The 20,498-nt window shown below is 39.4% G+C and overlaps 1 protein-coding gene across 1 annotated transcript in view; it reads left to right on the top strand.

Annotated features, from left to right (window-relative positions):
* The window catches only part of DSCAM (DS cell adhesion molecule), a 181,528-nt gene that overhangs the window by 11,023 nt on the left and 150,007 nt on the right, over positions 1-20,498 (top strand). The window contains exons 3-6 of the mRNA XM_065676987.1: positions 3,061-3,339; positions 4,898-5,173; positions 6,862-7,158; positions 7,989-8,264. Coding sequence (XP_065533059.1) covers positions 3,114-3,339; positions 4,898-5,173; positions 6,862-7,158; positions 7,989-8,264 — 1,075 coding nt within the window. The 5' untranslated portion in view covers positions 3,061-3,113. The remainder of the gene's footprint in view (positions 1-3,060; positions 3,340-4,897; positions 5,174-6,861; positions 7,159-7,988; positions 8,265-20,498) is intronic.

The raw sequence follows: 20,498 nt of genomic DNA, 5'->3' as shown, positions 1-20,498 counted from the left end.
GTAACTCTGAATTTGTTTTAAATACCTTCTCTATAAGAACCAGCTCAAGGCTTCTCAAGTACATAGGAAAATCTCAGTTTAGCTGGTCTGCAGATGGAACACCTGCTTTGAGGTGGAGAAAATGTGAAGCGAAGTGACCCAGGGACTGGTGTGATGTTCTTTATGGGTAAAAAGGGAGCTGTGCTTTCCACAGCATCTCTTGCCATAGCCTCCCTCTCCTAAGGCACAGTCTGCCCGGCTTCCTGAGCTTCTGCCTAGGCAAGGGGGCAGAAGGGCCGCAGCTGATTTGCTTTTGCTACCAGCTTGTTGTCCAAGGTGGTTTTGCACTTTGCTTGGGCCTAACATTGAAGCATATGCAGTTCTCTGCCACAAACTAGGAAGCTGTCATAATGTGATATTTACTACCCACTACTTTTCCTCACCATTGCTTTAATTCCTTTCCAGTGGCCCCATCCCATTTTGAAATCCATGCAGTACTTTGTATTTTTGTACTTAATGGTTTGCAAATGGGAGCGCATAAATCCATCACAAAATCTTTTGAAGTTAAAAGCATATGTAGAAGATGCAAAGCTACTGTGAGTTTTGACTAGGAATGCACAGACAATATCTCTAAAAGTCAGTTCTACTTCTTTATTACTTAATAATAACTTCCAATTGAAGAAATTGATTTCATGTAAGTGTAGCTTTCCTGAAAGCCAGAGCTATAATTTCTTGCATGCTTATGTTTTTTCAGAGTTCATTCCTCAGGCTGCACAGAAGAGCTTATGCACTGAAAACATACATGCCCAATGATCCAGAAGGCAAGAAAGGAGCTGGCTAATCCATTAGTCAAATTGATGCTGGCCTTCCCAATAACGTCCTGGCAGATTTTGCTTTCACTAAGCCAGACACAAACAGCATGGCAAGCTCAGAAATGTAACCCATCTTGATGCCAAATACGGACCTTGAGGCTACTGATGCATGCAAAATCATTTCTTTAACTACTGGCTGACACATTTCTAATGAGACAAACAAGAAGTTTCTGTAAACTGAATATGGTTGTGCCTTCAATGGCTTCACTTTTTACAGGGAACCTAGAGAGCAGATAAGCCTCAGTGGTCATCTTTCATTGAACTTGGCACTTAGGGTTTTATTGAGATATTCACTTCAAAATTCATTTAGCCTATTTGTTTGCTATCACAATTTTAGTTTCTGGATTGGTAATAGAACTTGCACAGTGTGTCTACCTATTTGCTCTCAAGTGTACCCTCCCAGGTGTGACTGCAGTTCATGAAGATGTATCTAAACTAGATTTAAACTAACTATGCTCAGGCGCTGATCACACAATTGCTTGAATAGCTTGAATTCAGCAATTTAATCTCTTCAGCTCCTGAAAGGAACCTTCTGCAACTACCCTGTGTGGAGCACCTGAGCTAGCAAAGTTAAAGACCACTTGAAAATGTCAAAATAGTTACAATTACACCTACAGCCAGGCAGCTATGACGTAGGTATACCCAAAGAGATAGGTGTGTTAGATAAAAGTAGTTGATGAGCATGTGGAATTTCTTTGTGAGACAGAAGTCTCAGTAAAGTGGCTGTATGTGATGAGAAAATACTTAGATGAATGTTTGTTGATTTATTGTTCAGTGCTTATGTTGCAGTAGCTCCAGAATGGGCTTTTCATCATGCTGCACAAAACTGTAAATAATGTCAGCTTCTTCCTCCAAAAGTTTTCAAATCTAAAAAGCTGAAATCACCAAGTACATTTCTGGTGGGGTACATGCACCTTTGCTAAGGCATAGACATGGACAGTAAGCATGGGACTGGAGACATCCGATATGGCTTCACTAAGGGCAAATTATGCCTGATAAATTTAGTGGCCTTCTACAATGGATTGCAGCATTGGTGGATAAGGGAAGAGCAATTAACATCATCTACCTGGACTTGTGTAAAGCATTTTACACTGTCCTGCATCACATCCTTGTCTCTAAATTGGAGAAACATGGGTTTGACAGATGGACCACTCAGTGGATAAGGAATTGGCTGGATGGTCATACGCAAAGAGCTGTACTCAATATCTCGATGTCCAAGTGGAGACCAGTGGCAAGTGGTGTTTCTCAGGGTTTGATGTTGTGACTGGTACTGTTCAACATCTTTGTTAGCAACATGGAGAGTGGGATTGAGTGCACCCTCAGCAAGTTTGCCAGTGACACCAAGCTGTGTGGTGCGGTTGATGCACTGGAGGGAAGGGATGTTTACTGTTTGATCTTTACTGCGTGGGTAGTGAGGCAGTGGAACAGGTTGCCCAGAGAAGTTGTGGATGCTCCATCTCTGGAAGTGCTCAAGACCAGGCTGGATGGATCTTTGATCAACCTGGTCTACTGGAAGGTGTCCCTGCCCATGGCAGGGGGATTGGAACCGAATGATCTTTAGGGTCCTTTCCAATCCAAACCATTCAATGATTCTGTGATATGCCAGGTGCTACACAAGCGTATTGGTCTCAGAGCTGTTTTTATGAGTAAGTTGAGCACAGAAACTTGGAGTATTAGGTGATAAGTTGGTCTTGTCATGTTAATTTCTTTTTCCAGGAAGGAAGAAAAGGTTTATCTGTTAGTCAGACTGCAGAGAGAAATTCTTGTGTCTTTGCCTATTTCTCTCCTGACAAGGGACTAGTTGTTCCTTTAATTCAAACCCTTTAGACCGCAGAGAAGTACTGAAAACATGTTGGCTTCATTTAGGAAAGTAGTACAGGAATAACAGTAATAATTGTTAAGGTCATGCATTTCTGGCTTTCCATTCCTCTTATGGGGGACATGAAAGATGACCAGAGAAATGGTTGCCACCTGGAAAAAATACAGCAAGAAAATTTTCAAGTAGTTATGAGGTGCTTCAGTTTTACATGCTGCTGGTTCCCAGCCATTACTGCTATTACTGAATGATTGCTGGGTCATAGTAGCAAACTAGTATGAAAAACACTAGGCTAGATAGTCAAAAAATGCAGGAGAGAAAGATACTGGCATATTGCTTAGCGAGTGAAAGAATTTCAAAGCTCCCATTGAAAACTGCTGTTTATTCTTTCAGATCCAGCGAATTCAGCTCCATCTATTCTAGATGGGTTTGACCACCGTAAAGCCATGGCAGGACAGCGAGTGGAGCTGCCTTGCAAAGCATCAGGGCACCCCGCACCAAAGTATCGTTGGCTGAAGGATAATGTTCCCTGGGAGCCTGACAGCAGGTTTCGTCAGACAGTTACAGGTCTGCTGATAGAGAACACACGTCCCTCAGACTCGGGCAACTACGTCTGCGAGGTGTGGAACAACTATGGGACTGCCGAGATGATAGGGCGACTGTATGTAAAACGTAAGTCATGGAGAGAGTGAAGACCTGAGACCACTTCTTGTCTGGGTTTGCATCAGAGAAGTTGTTGGCTTGCTTTGTTGGCTTTGAAAGTAGGTTCTGTGGAGATGAGTTAGTTGGACAATTGAGCGATCAGAAGTGCAAAGAGATGCAATTTCTTATGTAACTATATAATTTATCACATGGAGGATATGTAATTTAGAAGCTTGAACTGGATGCTTAAAAAGAAATTGCAAATGTTCTCATGAATAAAACTGCCAAACTCTCATTGCGATGAGTCATGCTGTTCAGTAATATTGAATACTCATACCTCCCCTCAGTTGAGTATTCATGTGTGAATATACTGAATGTTTCACAAATTCTACAAAGATAATTATTGCTCAGAATCACTGTACAACTTATAGTTAACTGAGTATAGTATAGTTAACTATATAGAGTATAGTATAGTTAACTGAGTATAGTATAGTTAACTGAGGAAATTATTATGTATAAGTGTGAGTATACTTGTGTCTGTATGTGTGTATGCAACTGGTAAAAAATATGATGGTATGTATTTAGTATCAAAGATGTTATCAGTGGTGATAGTAGTCCCTTATCTTTTTAAGGAAGTTTCAGTAATATATACAGAACACGATGTGAGATCTATGTTTACTGTGAGGGTGGTGAGGCACTGGAACAGGTTGGCCAAAGAAATGGTAAATGCTGCATCCCTGGCAGTGTTCAAGGCTAGCATGGACAGAGCCTTGAGTGACATGGTCTAGTATGAGGTGTCCCTGCCCACGGGCAGGAGGGTTGGAACTAGATGATCATCAGATCCTTTCCAACCATGTTCTATGATTCTATGATAACTATTAGGTGTCAGGATAAAGACTGTTTTACTTACATTTATATTTATTAATTTTTTTCAACATTGTTCATCCTGGTTTCTTTTACAATATAAAATTTTACTCCATAAGGAGCCTCACCAAGAAAAAACTTCCATGTGGACAGATTGGATAGATATCTATGGGTGTACCTATGTTAAAATTTTAGCATGAATCTTCCACCCTTAAAAGCTAATGTCCTGACCACTGGCATTTATTGCACTCGTTTGCATCAGGCAGCAGATTTGGAACATGCAAACTTGCTTCCTTTTGCAGGAAATTAAACCAGATGAGCTTCAGGAATTCACCAGTTCAAAGTCCACACTGAAATAATGTGCAGTAATGTCCTACCCTCCCAAAACATGTGCAGTGCCATTGTTAGGCACTCAGCACCAATGTTGTTATTCAGTAAATCTGCTCCTACTGTTCATTTAAGCATGGGATTATGTTGTGTTGGGTAGGTTATCCCTATAGATCTATGTTTTGTGGCATCAATGTTGGTGACAGAAATGCTTGATGGAGCAAACACAGTTGTTTGTTGTTTGGTTAAGTTGGTTGCGTTTTTTTTCAGAAGGGTATGGATGTGATTTTTGTTGCACTTCTTAATTTTGATTTAATTTGTTACTTGCATGCAAATGCGAGTGTATACTTAATGTTTTCTATTTCCTTTTCCTGCTTATTTTGATCTAAATCCTCAGAACCACTAAAAGCCACAATCAGCCCACGGAAAGTAAAAAGCAGCGTTGGTAGTCAAGTGTCCTTGTCCTGCAGTGTGACGGGAACTGAGGACCAGGAGCTCTCCTGGTATCGTAATGGTGAAATCATCAACCCTGGTAACAATGTCCGGATCACTGGCATCAATCGAGAGAACCTTATTATGGATGGCATGGCCAAGAGTGATGGTGGAGCTTACCAGTGCTTCGTGCGCAAGGACAAGATGTCTGCTCAAGACTATGTTCAGGTGGTACTAGAAGGTCAGTCACTACCTGTTTAGTGATTCTGGTCTCCATAATAATATATATGTTGTCTTTGTTGCCATCGTTGTATGGTGAGGGATAATGGACACTGAACAAGAGAAGAGGGTACTCATGAACTGTCAGTGGGATTTGTTGTGCCCCACTCTGAGTAAAAGCTCGTAGAATGAAAAAAAAAAAATAAAAATAAGAAAAACCCCAAACCAAACCAAAAAAAAAGAAAAAACCAGAACCCCCCCCCCAAGCAGTCCTTCTAGTCGACATTTTATTGTTTTTCTTTTAGGAGCAGAGGGAGTGGGTAGTGGTGATGCTGACTTCTTACCTTAGTTTTTCAGCAGGACACAACTCCAAAGATCATCTGGGCATGGCTTTTTTGGTTGGGTGTTTTGGCTAAAGGTTTAGAGATAACCTTAACTACCTGACACAATGTTCTACATGATAATTAAGTGAGGAAAGTTATCAACTTGTATAGAATCATCTCACTAATGAAGCTGTAGTGCAAACATGGCATGGACACTATTTTTAGAGTCTTTATAGAAAAAGAAAAGATTACCTTCCTGGAACGAGTTACCTCGGCAACCATCTCCTGTGACTAAGAAAGCCTAAAGAGCATATTGATAATCTATCATGATGTCGAGAGAATGCAGGCTATCAGAGAGCAGCAGCAGGAAAGATCTCAAAGACACTAGGGTCTCACTGGGAAAATAATGCCTGCTTTCATCTCCAATAAAAGCCTGTCACTTGAATTAAAAAAAGAAAAGAGGAGGAGGGGTGGCAGAGGCACATAGTGTGCACGCTCACAGATTTATTGGTGTTGGGTCAGATTTCTTGCAGGACAAAAAGCTTTATTTTTGTTGCTGTTTTGTTTTCTGAGGTCTGACAATACCTAATACACAGAGAATGTCAGCACTCTTTAACGTTATCCCACGAAACTCTCCAAATAGGTGGATATTTAATCCTGCTCCCTACTTACAATCTTAAAGTTTCTGTCTCCATCCACTCTTACTATTCATTTGCTCTGATAGAGGCTGAGTAAATTGTGCCACAGATTGCAAGAGAAAGCCTCTGAATGTTCACATTTCAGAGGAATATTTTTCTGTAGCACAAAATGACCACAGAAAGAAATTGGCATTACTGCTGTTACTGGCTGTCTGTATTCAGAAAAACTTCATTTAATACTTTTCTAAATGGGTTATTGTTGTGGGTCATGACTGAACTGTATTGGCACAGCTGTGTGAAATTAACCTATGCAGGTTATGCCTGGCTCTTGCCAACAGGATTTGCTCTTAGCTTTTCAAAGAGCTGAAATCTACCAGAAGAAGAAAAATTCAAAATGTATTGAGATTTTGCTGTATGTCTTTTGTGATGCACTGTGTATGCCTTTAACGCTTCTCTGCAAGAACCAGGCAGTTCACATAGCTGTGCAGAGTCCTGACCCATCTATTCAAATGCCTTTCCTGCAGCAGAGTCAATACCATGTTTCCCAGAGGATGAAAAGAAACCTGCAGTAAGCAAAGGATCACTTAAGTACTTTGCTACCAAAATTTGTTTTCCTCTCTCAATAATTGGAATTATATTCTGTAACACAATTGTTTGCATCACTGATAAAAAAAAAAAAATAGAATAGGATAGAAGGAACAATCTTTACACTGTGTAACTATTATTATTCTGCTTTCTTTCCCTTTCAGATGGAACTCCGAAAATCATTTCTGCCTTTAGTGAGAAAGTGGTGAGTCCAGGAGAGCCAGTCTCCCTTATGTGCAATGTGAAGGGGACTCCTCTGCCTACAATCACTTGGACCCTGGATGAAGATCCAATTGTGAAGGATGGCAGTCATCGTGTCAGCCAGATTATCACCTCCGAAGGCAATGTGGTCAGTTACCTGAATATCTCTAATACTCAGGTCCGAGATGGTGGAGTTTATCGCTGTACTGCCAACAACTCTGCTGGAGTCGTCCTGTACCAGGCTCGAATAAACGTAAGAGGTGCTTGTCAAATCAGCTCCTCAAAAAAACACACATAACTCATTGTAGTGGAGAAAAAGACTATTGCATGTGATGAAATGAGTCTTGGAATGCCAAAACCAACTTACTGTTTTTCCTCTCCTTTTCTTCCCCTCTCTCTTTTCTCACCCTGCCTCTCCAGCCCCATCTAGAAAGTGTATGGTATGGTTAAATGTTGGAAGAACCCTTTGGCTTGTGTTCTATAGTCTATTCTTCCTATACTCATCTCTATTAATTCACAGTTTCTTTACTTTAGTCCTGCTGTGCATGTTTGTTGTTATTTTTATTTTTTTATTTTCTCCTTTACTTGTCCAACATTCATTGTAATTATTCATGTATACAGTACTTTAGCTTGCATTTCTAGCTCTACATGGTGTAATACCCATCCTCATGGTATCATACTTTCTATATGTCCAAAAGAAAAAAGCTAACTTTGTCAGTGTTCTCATGTGTAACAGGATTCTAGCTTTGTATCAGCTTTAGTATCTCACGTTAATTAAATCATCTTCAGCCTTTTAATTTGTAATGCAGCAAAGATTTTATCAGGCAAGTGTTGGATAATGCAAACATATACCCCCACCCCCCCTAATTAGTATGTGTGCTGCAGGGTGAGGAAAAAGTAGAGCATATAAAGATTAAGGAAACAGCTTAAGTAGCTCTTAAACAGAAAAACTGTCAAATGTTAAGAAGTGTTGTGCAAGCTGCATCTGTAAATGTTGTTAACATTTGTATATTCAGAAAAATTATATGCATATTTCCTCAAGCAAATGTGCCTTTAAATTGTCTTCAAGAATTTCTTTTTACCTTTTTAGGGCCAGCAAGCATTCGACCAATGAAGAACATCACAGCAATAGCTGGACGGGACACCTACATCCACTGCCGTGTGATTGGCTACCCATATTACTCCATCAAGTGGTACAAGAACTCGAACCTGCTACCATTTAACCATCGCCAAGTGGCATTTGAGAACAATGGGACACTGAAGCTTTCAGATGTGCAGAAGGAAGTAGATGAGGGTGAATACACATGCAATGTCCTCGTTCAACCCCAGCTTTCCACGAGCCAGAGCGTGCATGTGACTGTAAAAGGTGAGGTTAACTCAGGAAAACTGAAGCCACACTAATGGCTGTGTCTGTTACAGAATTGCACACATAGGATTGTCCTGACAGATAATGAGGACTTTAGGATGTTAATCCAGATTTGTGTTTATTTTTAATGATGACATACATGCTAATCAGTCACCGTGTCTTGTTCTGTCCTGACTTTTACCCTCCTTCATTCAGCTAGCAGTAGAAGCCTTACAAAAGCAAGCTTTTTATGAACAGTTTTCACTGTAACAATTAAGTCAGTAGATTAATGGTTTGCTACCAAATTTTGACTAGTGACTGTTTCTCTGCTGGATGACAAAATTCACATTTTCATTAGCAGGTAACTTTCCAGCTTTCAAAAAATAAGATGATAATTTTAATGTCTGTGTTTCTGTCAATAAGCAGAGACAGGAACTAAAAGCATTAACCTTGGTTTCCTCTTATTAAATGTGCTTTTCTGAGTTTTCTTGATGCTTAGAAGGCTAGCGGTGTAAAGAAACACGACTTGAAATTCTAATGGGATGCTTAAAATCTATTCAAATAGTCCCAGACAAGGATGTTCAGATGGCCCTGGAAGACTTCAGCAATAGATGAGAATAGGAATTTTTTAGCATTGTGTTCTTATTGGCATGTTCAGACTTATTCACAAGGACACAAAAGGCAGGAAACCTGATTGCATTAGCACCTCGTTTTGATCAATGGGGCCACTAAGTAGTGTACTTCATGTAAGCCTATAGGAAGAATTAAGGTATAATTTCAGTGTTCCTGAAATTCTTAGAAACTTTTCCTGGGCTTTTGGGGAGGAGAGGAGATGAGAGAAGGAGGGTTGATTCCTGTATTTGTTCTCAGATAAGATACAGGGAACAGTAAGGTAAAATGACTTTGCTACAGACATTTGATCTTTCAACTTCTTTCTTCTGTTCTGCTTAGTCCTTTCTTGTTGTCAGTCTGGAGTGATGTAATTGCTAATTATTTCAGGAGGTTAGGGGATTAGCTTCAAGCCATTAGCAATTAGAACTCTGAAAAACATGACATTTCACACACCTGAGACCACCAGGTCACTGATCACATGCTGTGACATAAAAAGCTAATGTCACCATTTTTTTTTCATGTATGTTAGATATTACGGCCGTATTGCAGATCTCTTGATACAGTTTAGGAACTGAATAACAAATTAGTAATTATGTGGTTGCTGCACTAACGGTTTGCCATGGTAAATCTGGTGGGGCATTCTGTCTCTTAAATGATACTGTTCTTCAAATGACTATCGAAAATTAATGTAGCATACAAAAACAACAACAGAAAACCAAAGCCAACAACCAAACAACCAAATAAAAAAAAAACACAATGCCAAAACACCAAAAAAAAAAGAACCCAAAACCCCACAAAAAGTCCCTTAAACCAAACCAAACCAAAAAACCCATCAAAACACAGAACAGAAAACAGCTTATTATTACATCTTAGGCATTTAGACCAAAACATTGCTTGTCACCAAGATTGCTAGCTGATACCTCAGGTGCAATACTGGTTTTAATTCCATTAGGATACAATTTCAAACTTGACAGTTCCTCCCCAGAAAGCAGATTGCCATCTCTATCAATTTTGATTCCTTGAAAGTATTCTCTATATTTCTGGATATTCAGCTGCCAGGACAATGGTCTTGGCTGGTCAGAAATCTCAGAGTGACAGAATATACCCTGAATAACTTCCATAAACATGTGTGCACTTTTGGAGACTGCCAGTGAGCTGAGCTGCCACTGCAACTGGGATGCTGCCCCATCCTGCTCCATAAGGCAGATGTGTCAGAGCTGTGCAAGTTGTAGTATGAAAAGAAGTTCATGACATGCACAGTAAATGTCTCAGTGTGGCTTTTATCTGTTGATCTGGAGTTTTCAAAGTTGGCTCCAAAGTGCCCTAGCTAGTTCATCATGCCCTGGCCTTGACAAGACACTGTTATTTAAAAAAAGGTTAATAGCCTGTCCTTATATGCTAAGCCTGAAATGTCAAAGGTGAGCTTTGTATGTCAGACCTGAACAATTCTCAAGGTTCTGCTGTTGTAGCTGGAGGTCAGCATTGCCAAAGTGTTTCTTCACATGGTTATGTATTGTTTTCTTCTATAACTACATAGTGATTTTCATCTGACATATTGATGGAGAGTCAAAAGTGGCATGAAGGTTTAAACGATTATTATTGTTTGCATTGCCTTTTGTTTTATAGATTCCGAAGTTAATGTGATGAGTTTTCAGGCACTTAAATCTGATTCCAAGAAATACGAAATATGGCCCAGCTTGCATACTAGAGGTTAAAAAATGTACTCTATAATATGACATTGTAAGGGGAGTTAATATCAGACCCAAATAACCCGATTTATAGTTCAGCTTCTCATACCATTGATATACATATTTCTTCTCCAGAGAAAGAGGCAGAATTACTGCCAGTCTTCAACGTCATGGGTCCTTTGGTTTGTTCTCACTTCTGCTACAAGTTTCTGGGTGACCTCAAGTCGGTCACCTGAAGGGTGATTCATAATAGAGAACATCTTATGAGCTGTTATTTGGAATTTTGTTTCCCCCACATTCTGTTCTGAAGACATAATTATGAATTTCCTCATGAAATTTTGAGATTATAATCTCTGCGGTATCAGAGTGGTTTAGAAACAATGCATTCTTTCCAAAACCCACTTGGGTGATCAGGAGTATTTTGGCAAATGGCAACTGAAGCACAAACTGAACTTTTTGTACATTCACTTTCAGAAGCCTACAGCTTGATTTATTCAGTTCACCTGCTGTTATATAGCATCCACATGCTAAAAGCTCAGGTCACATTGAAATGAGGTTGCTTCTGAGAGTTATTTCCCCTTCTTCAGCATCAGTCACATCACCCATCTTAGAAACCCCCTAGAACATACATATTTAAGTAATTAGAATCATAGAATCATAGAATCATAGAATTGTTGGGGTTGGAAAGGACCTTAAGATCAATTAGCATTATCTGAGATCTGTGGCAAAGGTGAATACAGAATTTGGCTCTACAGGTGTCCTGGCTTTGGCTGGGAGAGAGTTAATTTTCTTTCTAGTAGCTGGTACAGTGCTGTGTTCTGGCTTTAGTCTGAAAGTAATGCTGATAACACACCAGTGTTTTAGTTGTTGCTAAGTAACACCCTGATCTGATCAAGGACTTTTCAGTCTCTCATGTTCTGCCAGTGAGGAGGGGCACAAGAAGCCAGAAGGGAGCAGAGACAGGACACCTGACCCAGAATAGCCAAAACGGTATTCCTTACCACAGCATGTCATGCACAGTATATAAACTGGGGAGTTACCTGGAAGAGACTGATCACTGCTTGGGTCAGGCTGGGTATCAGTCAGCAGGTGGTGAGCAATTGTACCGTGCATCACTTGTGTTTATTATTTTTTGGTGGGTTTCTTTTTAACCTTTCCCCTTGAATTTTATACCTCTCTGCTTGTTATTGCCCTTATTATTAGTAGTATTAGGAGTACTATTATATTTTGTTTTTATTTCAATTATTAAACTGTTCTTATCTCAACCCTCGAGCTTTACATTCTTTTGAATCTCCTTCCCATCCTGCCTGGGGAGAGAAAAAGAGGGGTGTGAGTGAACAGCTGCATGATGCTGAGTTACTGGCTGGCTTTAGACTATGACAACAGGGCAACATTTATCTGCATTATGCATAGAACTGGCCTTTCTTGTCTGCAGTCCTCTGCCATATTTACTGGTCACATTTCTAACTCTCCAGTACATGAAGCATCCTCATCATGTCTTGAATGAGAGCTTGCTAAAAGCATCATCTGCACAAAGATATGCAACAACATGAGCATGTAATCAAATACAAGAGGGCTGCCCATTCTGTACAGTATTTTGAGATTTACAAACAGCCAAATTAAAGCAAAGATTTTGAATATCGTCAAGGACATTCTTTGGAGATCACTGTAAGATCTCCGATAACAGCATAAAGTTTCTTGACAGTAACTTCAAAATTAAATCCTGGCTGCCAGAGAACCCAAGAGTGGATTGTATAGAGCCTTGCTGTGCAGCTTCCTACCTGGCAGGCCATCAGCAAGCCAAAAGCCTGGCACTTACGTACTATTCAACCTTAGGCTAGCTACTTCTTTGCATTGCTGATCAGAAGAATCAGTTAGACACCACATGAAATCGCTTGTCCCATTTTTTAGGAATAACTGGTGCCCTTGTGTGCACTGCTACCTACCCCCACAGGTCTGCAGACTCCAAATAACTGTCCCACGGAAATGTGGCATGCCACCTGCCCATCATAGAATCATAGAATAGTTAGGGTTGGAAAGGACCTTAAGATCATCATCACCCACCTGTCCCTTGTCTCTGTCCCAGAATCTGGATCTTGAAAGCTAGCAGTCCCATGAACTGGCTGCTGGGAGCTGACTGGATAAGCTGGCAGGAAAATATGCAGGTTTCTGCTTGGCAGGCATAGCTCATTGGAATTGTGCCTGAGTCCTAATGGAACTTTTTGGAAATAAAGCTATCTTAGCATTATTTTTTATATTTGAATAAATTAATTGGTCAGTTGTGAGTTCTTAGAGAAAGCCATGCAAACTACCTACCCTGTAATGCATACTTATTGGGGGGAAGGCTACAACTGTACTTGCATACTTAATTTCTAGTATTTTACACCTGTTGACCATTTCCCTTTGCAACTGCAATAATACCCTTTCAAGATTTTTGCTTTGGCATTGAAGCAATCGCCAAGATTAGCCTTGCTAAGGATACTGCATGGGTCCTTGCCGAGAACAGAACTATTCTTAACAGCACTAGTTTCTTACTCTGCATTTTACTCAGCTCTAGTGGTTTGCCAGTGGGGTTGATATATATCTGTGAGCATCAGAGGAGTATTGAAGTTGGGCATCCTAAGAATAGCCTGCAGCAGATGTAAGGTTTTGTGTTCATTCATTCTAAGTATGACCTGTCTTCCTCAGTCTTCTCCAGCTTATCCTTGCCCAAGTCCTGACTTTTCTGCTCTAGGTTCCAGAATGAATCTGTCCTCTGTGTCTTTCCCATCTCAGTCCTCATTTCCTCAGAGCCTCGTTCTCACGACTCAAAACTGGTCTTTCCCTTCAGAGGTCCCAGCTTTCCTCCCAGTCTCCAGTTACAGTCCTCTCTTTCTGCTGGTCTTCACTTTCTCCATCTGCACCAGGCCTGTCTCTCCTTCATGTGGGTCTTCATTCACTGTCAGTGCTGTACCTTGCCCCACTGCTTCTTTTTCCATCTTGCACCTCCAGCCAGTTACCCAACTGCACTTTTTCAACCTCTATCACTTCTGCAATCCCACCACAAAACTGTTTCCAACTTCTGACTTCCATAAAAAATGGGAAGTCAGAAATCACCCCCTAAATCCAGTTATATAATTCCCTCTTGTTATCCTGAACACTTCTTGCTATCCAACACTTGCTGCTACAATCTACATGCCCAGCAATGCAGGCTGGTTCCCTGCTCTTGGTCCCTTGTCCCACACATCTCTTTTCTCTTTGCATTGAAATAATTTTTTTCATGCTTCCTCAGCCCAGCACTGGTGGTCATATGAGAACTAGAGAGACAAATCTGTCTGCTCTGATTTCTGACATCCCACCAGACTTCATCTGCCCCACATGGCTTGAACAAACTTATCCACTGAGAGTAGTGATAGGATGTGTTCAGTGCTGTTGAAACCCTGGGAGCTCTTAGCTATCAGTCACTGGCAAATATCTTCTCAGGAGAACTGTTATTTACTTGTTTTTGCTCAGACTGAAAAATTTAGGCATCCTTGTGAAGACTTTTCATAGGAACAGCAAGAATGTCTGATGTTAGTGTCAATACCTGCTGAACTTGAAATCCATCCTGCTAACCATGGGGCAGGTTAGACTTCTCAGATTCTCACAATGCCTTTTGTTTTTTTCTTTTTTGTTTCTTTTTTTATTTGTTTCATAAATATGTACTGCATCCCTATTTTTCCACCCTTCCCCCTTTTTCTTGATATGGCCAAACAGTTGTAACGGAATGTTTCCAGCTGAAATGACTCAGCCTGAGGCAGGCACCTGGCCTGGAAAAATATTGTCAAAAGAGAAGTCAAACTGCAAGCAAGTGAAAATAGTCTTATAACGAGAAGTGTTGGTAAACAAAGAAAAAGGTTACATTACACTCCCTATCTGTAAGTTTTAGATTTCTGTGGAAAAAAGCCCTTCAAGTGGCAAGATGGTATAATAATAATAGCGGCTTCTCTTCTACAGCATTTTAATACATCTCAAAGCATTTTAAAAACAGGAGTGAGTTATTATTTCAGGGGGGGGTTATTATGTAATTTATAGTAATAGTTTTCTCAGCTACAGTAAAAGCTATCAGTAGTAAGTGATGATTTTCTTTTCATCAGTCTCATGGGACAGACTTCTCATGTAAACAGCCTGCTGCTATTCACACTTCTTCAACAGAAACTAATTGAAAAAGAAACCCCTGAGAGGGAAGGGTGCAGCATCATTAAAATAAAAAGTGTGGTGTTCAAAAAGACTGTTTCTGATCTTGTAAATCTTATATATATCCTTTGGTTTAGAAGGCTTCTTATTGCCTTATACCAAAGTGATAGCACTTCACCTGTTGTGAACCACATAGAAGAATAGTACCAGCCTGTTTCTTTTAAGAAAACAAGCAGATAAAACAGGAGCTACTTCCAAATAATTTCATGTTACAACTATTTGAATAGATTCTCCTCATTTTCCCTAGGAATTATCTAGCTTTTTCTAATAGCTAAAATGTTATTAGCAGATTTGCATGGCAGATCAGTTCAGGAAGGGCTGGATTATGTAGTGAAAAATATACAGAAATGAAAGGAAAAAAAACATCAGGGGAAATCTTTCAAGAGCTCTTAGGCCCATGGTGCATGCTGTCATCAAAGAAATTGCTAATCGTTTTATTCTTCAGTCTATGGCATGGCTTATGGCAAGTTTGAATTCAGTTTCTTGCATGTATCTAAGACATTCTGTCCCACTAACTGAACCTTGCTAATAACTTGAGTCAGAAAAAACTTCTGGCCTTCATGTCCTTCAGGTAATTCTTTCTTTATATCCATTTTTGCCTTTCACTCTCTTTTGCAATATCTTTTTGGATTCCTCCAAGTTTGTTGCAACTTCTTCAAGAAGAAATATTCAGATGTCTCAAAGTGACTGGAGCTGTCATATCCAGAAATCACACAAGGGCCATGTGGTGAGAATGGACGTGAATGTGCAGTTGTGCAAAAGATCCTGCAAAAATCCACTTAACAGTCATTCTCAGGTCAGATAATGGGCATGAGGACTTGTTACAGGGACCAAGCAGTAGCAGCAGTCTGATATAAGGAAATGTGCCCTTTGATAGTGATATCTCAAATTTGAGACCCCTAGCATTTAACTCATAGAAGTACCTGAAGAAAAGACTAAACCAGTCTCTATTCAATATGTGAGACTTGACAGGTCTGTGTATACTTTTGCCATTCAACAACTCAAGATTAATCTTAAATTAAAATAGCTAATTTGCATTCTTCAAAAGTTCACAATTGTCATGTGGATGCTGCAGCTAAGTGTCATATTTTGTAGCAGTGCAATTCTAATATACCGTATTCCTAAGGACTTCACCTCTGACATTGCAGAAAAAGGTCACACAAAAATGTGTGCTAAAGTTGTTTCATTATTATCCTAGTCTTCATGATGAGGAATTAGCATGCACAAATATAAAACCTTTCACTTAAATCTAAAATAAAGCTCACTGGCTTTGCGCATAATCTTATACCTTTCAAACACAACTGAAGTTGGTGTATGAATGTGTTTATATATGAATTACATAAGCAATGTGAAATGAGCCTTAATACTTGAATAAGACCCTCAGCTAAGTAGTTCAAGAGTATGTGTATATTCTCTTTGGGTTTATCAAAAGCTAGTCCTCTTCCCTCTCTTACAATGCAGCTTTGTTTACTTTAATTTTAGAAGAAGGCATGTTCTTGCTCTTTATTTATTTTGCCAATTATATTTTGAGTACTTATACATTTTTTACAGTTGCTCTTAAATTTTTAGGCACTTTACTGCATCAAGTTAATATGAGCTATTAGCACTGCATGTGTAATTACATATAGTAAGCACATACACGTGCATATCTGCATATCTGTGCACATGATAGTGCAGGTCTGAAGTATGCTTCCCTCGTTTCAAATCAATGTGTATAATACATAGCATGCAAAATAAAAAAGTATCAACCATGTGGAAACGGAAGTGTGATATAAAATCAGCCTCTTATGTACAGTCCTAGGATGAAGGTAAAAGGGAAGCTAGTGTGAAACCAGTCAAAATATAAGAATGATTTTCGGGAAAAGAAATCATTCTGTTCATCTAAATGCAGAACTTTTCGCTGTAGTGATTTAGTTGATTTAAACTTTTCACAGTGTTACCTGAGGATCACATTCCGAAAGCACAGTAAAAGTAATTGGTAAATTCTTCTGGATACATAGCCTAAACGTGGGCTTTTTACCAGGTGACACTTTAACAATGAAGGTAATTGCTTGTTGTGTCATATACTCTTGCAGCTGCTAACATCAAATCAAGAAGGTTTCCTCCTTTAAAAGATAAGAAATGCATCTGCTTGGGCAGGGAACTGAACTTTCCACCACCTTAGGTTTGCAGGGTGTTTCATATGATAAGGGCATGCACTTTTCTGCTCTCAATGGAGGCTGAAAGGAGGTGGTTTGATAGATGAATGAGGTATAACATAAAAACACTTTTGGTTTCTATACAACATTTTGCATCCTCCCTTATTTTGAAGGAGCTCCCAGAATGGTATTAGGGAGCCTGTGAACTAGCGGTGTTGCATTGCGGGAAAGGAGAGTGAGAGTAAATGTGAAGGATGAAGTCTCTGTCATAAGCTCCCCTGAGAAATACATACCACAGCATCTGCTCTGCCACGTTTGGAAACATTCCTGATGAAATACCACAGTTTGTTGTGGTAAGATTTTGGATATTTGAATACAGGGTTAATCTTGATAACTAAGGAAACTACAAGTAGAGGGAAATGTAGTGCAACAGCAGGAACATTGCAGGAATTAGTTTGGTTAGGCTTTTTGTTTTGTTTTGGGGTTTTTTCAGTGCATGGACTTAGGCCCAAAGAATATGACAGTATTCCTTCTTTTCAAGACAGGATATATCAGTATAAAACAAGGGCGTGGGGTATGCAGTTCATCTCAGTAAATGCCTTTTGCTGAATGACATGCCCTATTGATAAGGCTCAATACATACAAGAAAGAAGCAGAAAAATCCAGTGCTTCAGTGACTGTACAATTGATCAGACCATCACCCACAAGGAATGGGGCTGTTTAGGAGAAACAGTTGATATTTGAAAAAACTTACATATGACTAGCCTGTGGCTAGGGTTTGTGAAGAGACAAAATAGTTTAGGGTTTTGCACTCCAACAGTGTGAAATCAAGGGGTTAAGGGCTGTCTTAAGAGGCTAGGTAGTTTGGTGGTTATTACTTTGCATCAGCCAATAGACCAATGTGGTAAGTATTCATTGCCAAAGGGACTTTATACTACAGGCAACAGTGTTGTTTCAAGAAAATCCATTGGGGAGCCATTTATAATGATAAAGCAGAGGACAACTTTCATTCTACTAAGCAGAGCCACAGGAGAGGAATACCACATTTATGATGCTGCTGCAGGAGACAGGCTATCTGCAGGACACACAGTTTTAGTGAGTCTTTTCTGCAGTTTCCAACACAACTCCCATGGAATGGAGGGCAAGAAATTAAGGACGTTCCCCTGCTAATAGAGAGCAGTGTGGAAGCCCTCCTTGCCCTCCTTTACCGTAATCTCCCAGAGGTACAGAAGACCTTGCTAGGGCACAAAACCATAATTTAAATCTTTCTGCATTAGCACTAATGAGGCTGGCCCATGCTCCTCTTGTTAAATAGACACTTAACTCAAGCACTCATCAATAAAGCATTCCCAAGACATTGCACTTCACTGCACGAAGCAGAGATTTCTCAATCTTCTTGCTGTTGTGGGTAGAGGAAGAAATATTCCTTATATGTACACAAGTATACATATACAGCCCTCTCTATATACAGTTAACATGTAACACCTTATATAAAAAATGGCATAATTTAACAAAAAAAAAAAGAAAAAGAAAGAAGCTTTGAAGTATGATCAAACTAGAGCTGTGTATGGGGGAGGAAAATACTTCAACACACCTTGAGTATTTTAAACACATTTTTAAATACATCTGTCCTACTGTAACTGTTCTCTCTTAGTTAAAGCAGTGTACATCCCTCCTGTGTTTTTAAAGCTGCTTGGCAATGAAACAGCTTTAGTTAAAAAGAAAGAAAAAAATAAACCACACTCTACTTAACCAAGCTTCACTTTTTTTTTCTCTCATGGATATATGTCAACTTTTTACTGCAGAGGTATATAGACTGATGTATATATTTATGCCAACATCAGTATTTCAGAAATTATTTGCCTGATGTCAGGTATGCTTTAGTCTATGTTTTTAAAAAGTGATTGTTTTGTGATTGTTTCATCCTTTAAACTGTCAGGAAGAAAATTGATCTGCTATGTTAGGTCACCAGTAACTGCCTTTTTCAGACAAAACTGGTAAATACTGTGGCTGAAAAACATTCAATACTTCAAAGCTAACACTAGACTATTTACTTTTTAAGTACTAATTTTAAATTACAAGCTGTTTTTAAAAATAAGCTACTTGTCAGGACTGCAAGCTGCTGTAGGTTGAATATGCATTATATTTTATGAAGGAGAAATAAATGTTGGTTTCCTCTTCATCTTAAAAAGCTCATTAGAAGGAAAATGTGCTGTCTATAAATATTTTAGCCAATTTCTGAATGTTCTGCAGGCTGCTTCTTAAATTTTAGAGTTGGTAAATGCAGCCTTGCAAGTCAATATTTTCTGAAAAATACTTCAATGTGATCTAATCATCTTGCTCCTTGTTTTCTGCATCAGGGAGATGGAGAGTGAAAATGTACATAATATAATATCCTTCAGATATATGTTGTATGACTTTTTATACCATTTTGCCCATGAAAGATTTGTTCAAATTTATTACACAGCAGAAAATATAGAAGCAATTTCCCATCCTGTTGTGAATTTTAGCATATCTTTCAGTAACGATGTCTGAGATTAAGAAAAGGGTTTGGGCAGAAATGTGCTAGCCAATACAGTAAGTGGGGCAGTTGGCATTTAGCAGGTATTTGCAGTCATCAAGGAAAAACGTTATGTCAAAGCCTTTTGACAGTCCTACTTTAAAAATTTGTTATTCTCACTTATAAACTGCTTGTCAATAAATGCTAAGAGAAATTTGGCCTCTACCTGGGGATGTAAGAAGAATCTGAAATATGTGAATGCGTTAGCTGCGCTAAGGTAATTAGAAGAGGCAGGCAGACATTTTGCTTCACTTCCTGACACTAGGTCCCCAAGTGAAAAAGCAGTTAATTTCCAGTGCTCAAAGTTCAAATAAACGCACTAATTTATGCAGTGTTTCCTTTCATCTGTATGCCTGATCTACCAGATTTTCCAAACACAACAGGACAGGTTTTAGCGATTTGAGAGATGGCAGTAAGGAAAAGGTGTCACAGCCTGTGAGAAAAATTGATTGCAGTGGCACTTCTCACAGCCACAGACAGCAAGCTGCTCTCAGAAGGCAAGGGAGGCCTGTAAGGATGACTTGTGGTACCCTATACCTGATGTTACCTCTCTGAGTCAGCTGCACATGGTCATAACTTCTTCTCATCAAATGGCATCATGGTTATGATGGAAACAGTGGAGTTAATGTCTGATTTGTGTCATTCATCTCTTGCAACTTGATGTATGCAAGCATTTGAACATGCCTTTGAACAATGACTTAATCTTTCAGGGGTTGGTATTGTTTCCTTAGTAATAAACTTTTTTATTCCTGATGTTCCTCCTGATGGAGGAAAAGCTATCATATGCAAAGATCAAAATAAATGCTTTTAGCTAACATAGTAATAGTCACAAAAAACTGTCCCTGTGTCCCAGAAATAGGACACTGGCAGAGGAGAAAAAATGCTGCTGGGGAAGTCAATGAGCTAGCATACACTGAAGTCGCTTTGAAGAGCTTTTCTGCTTCAGGTCTGGGGAAAACACAGCCTTAGATTTGCTAAAGGGAGAAAGGACAGAAGAAATACAATTAGACAAAACCACCAACTCCATTTTCTTCTGAAGCTA

Source organism: Lathamus discolor, chromosome 4, assembly GCF_037157495.1.
Source record: "Lathamus discolor isolate bLatDis1 chromosome 4, bLatDis1.hap1, whole genome shotgun sequence".
Taxonomy (NCBI): domain Eukaryota; kingdom Metazoa; phylum Chordata; class Aves; order Psittaciformes; family Psittacidae; genus Lathamus; species Lathamus discolor.
This window is presented reverse-complemented; position numbering and strand designations above follow the sequence as displayed.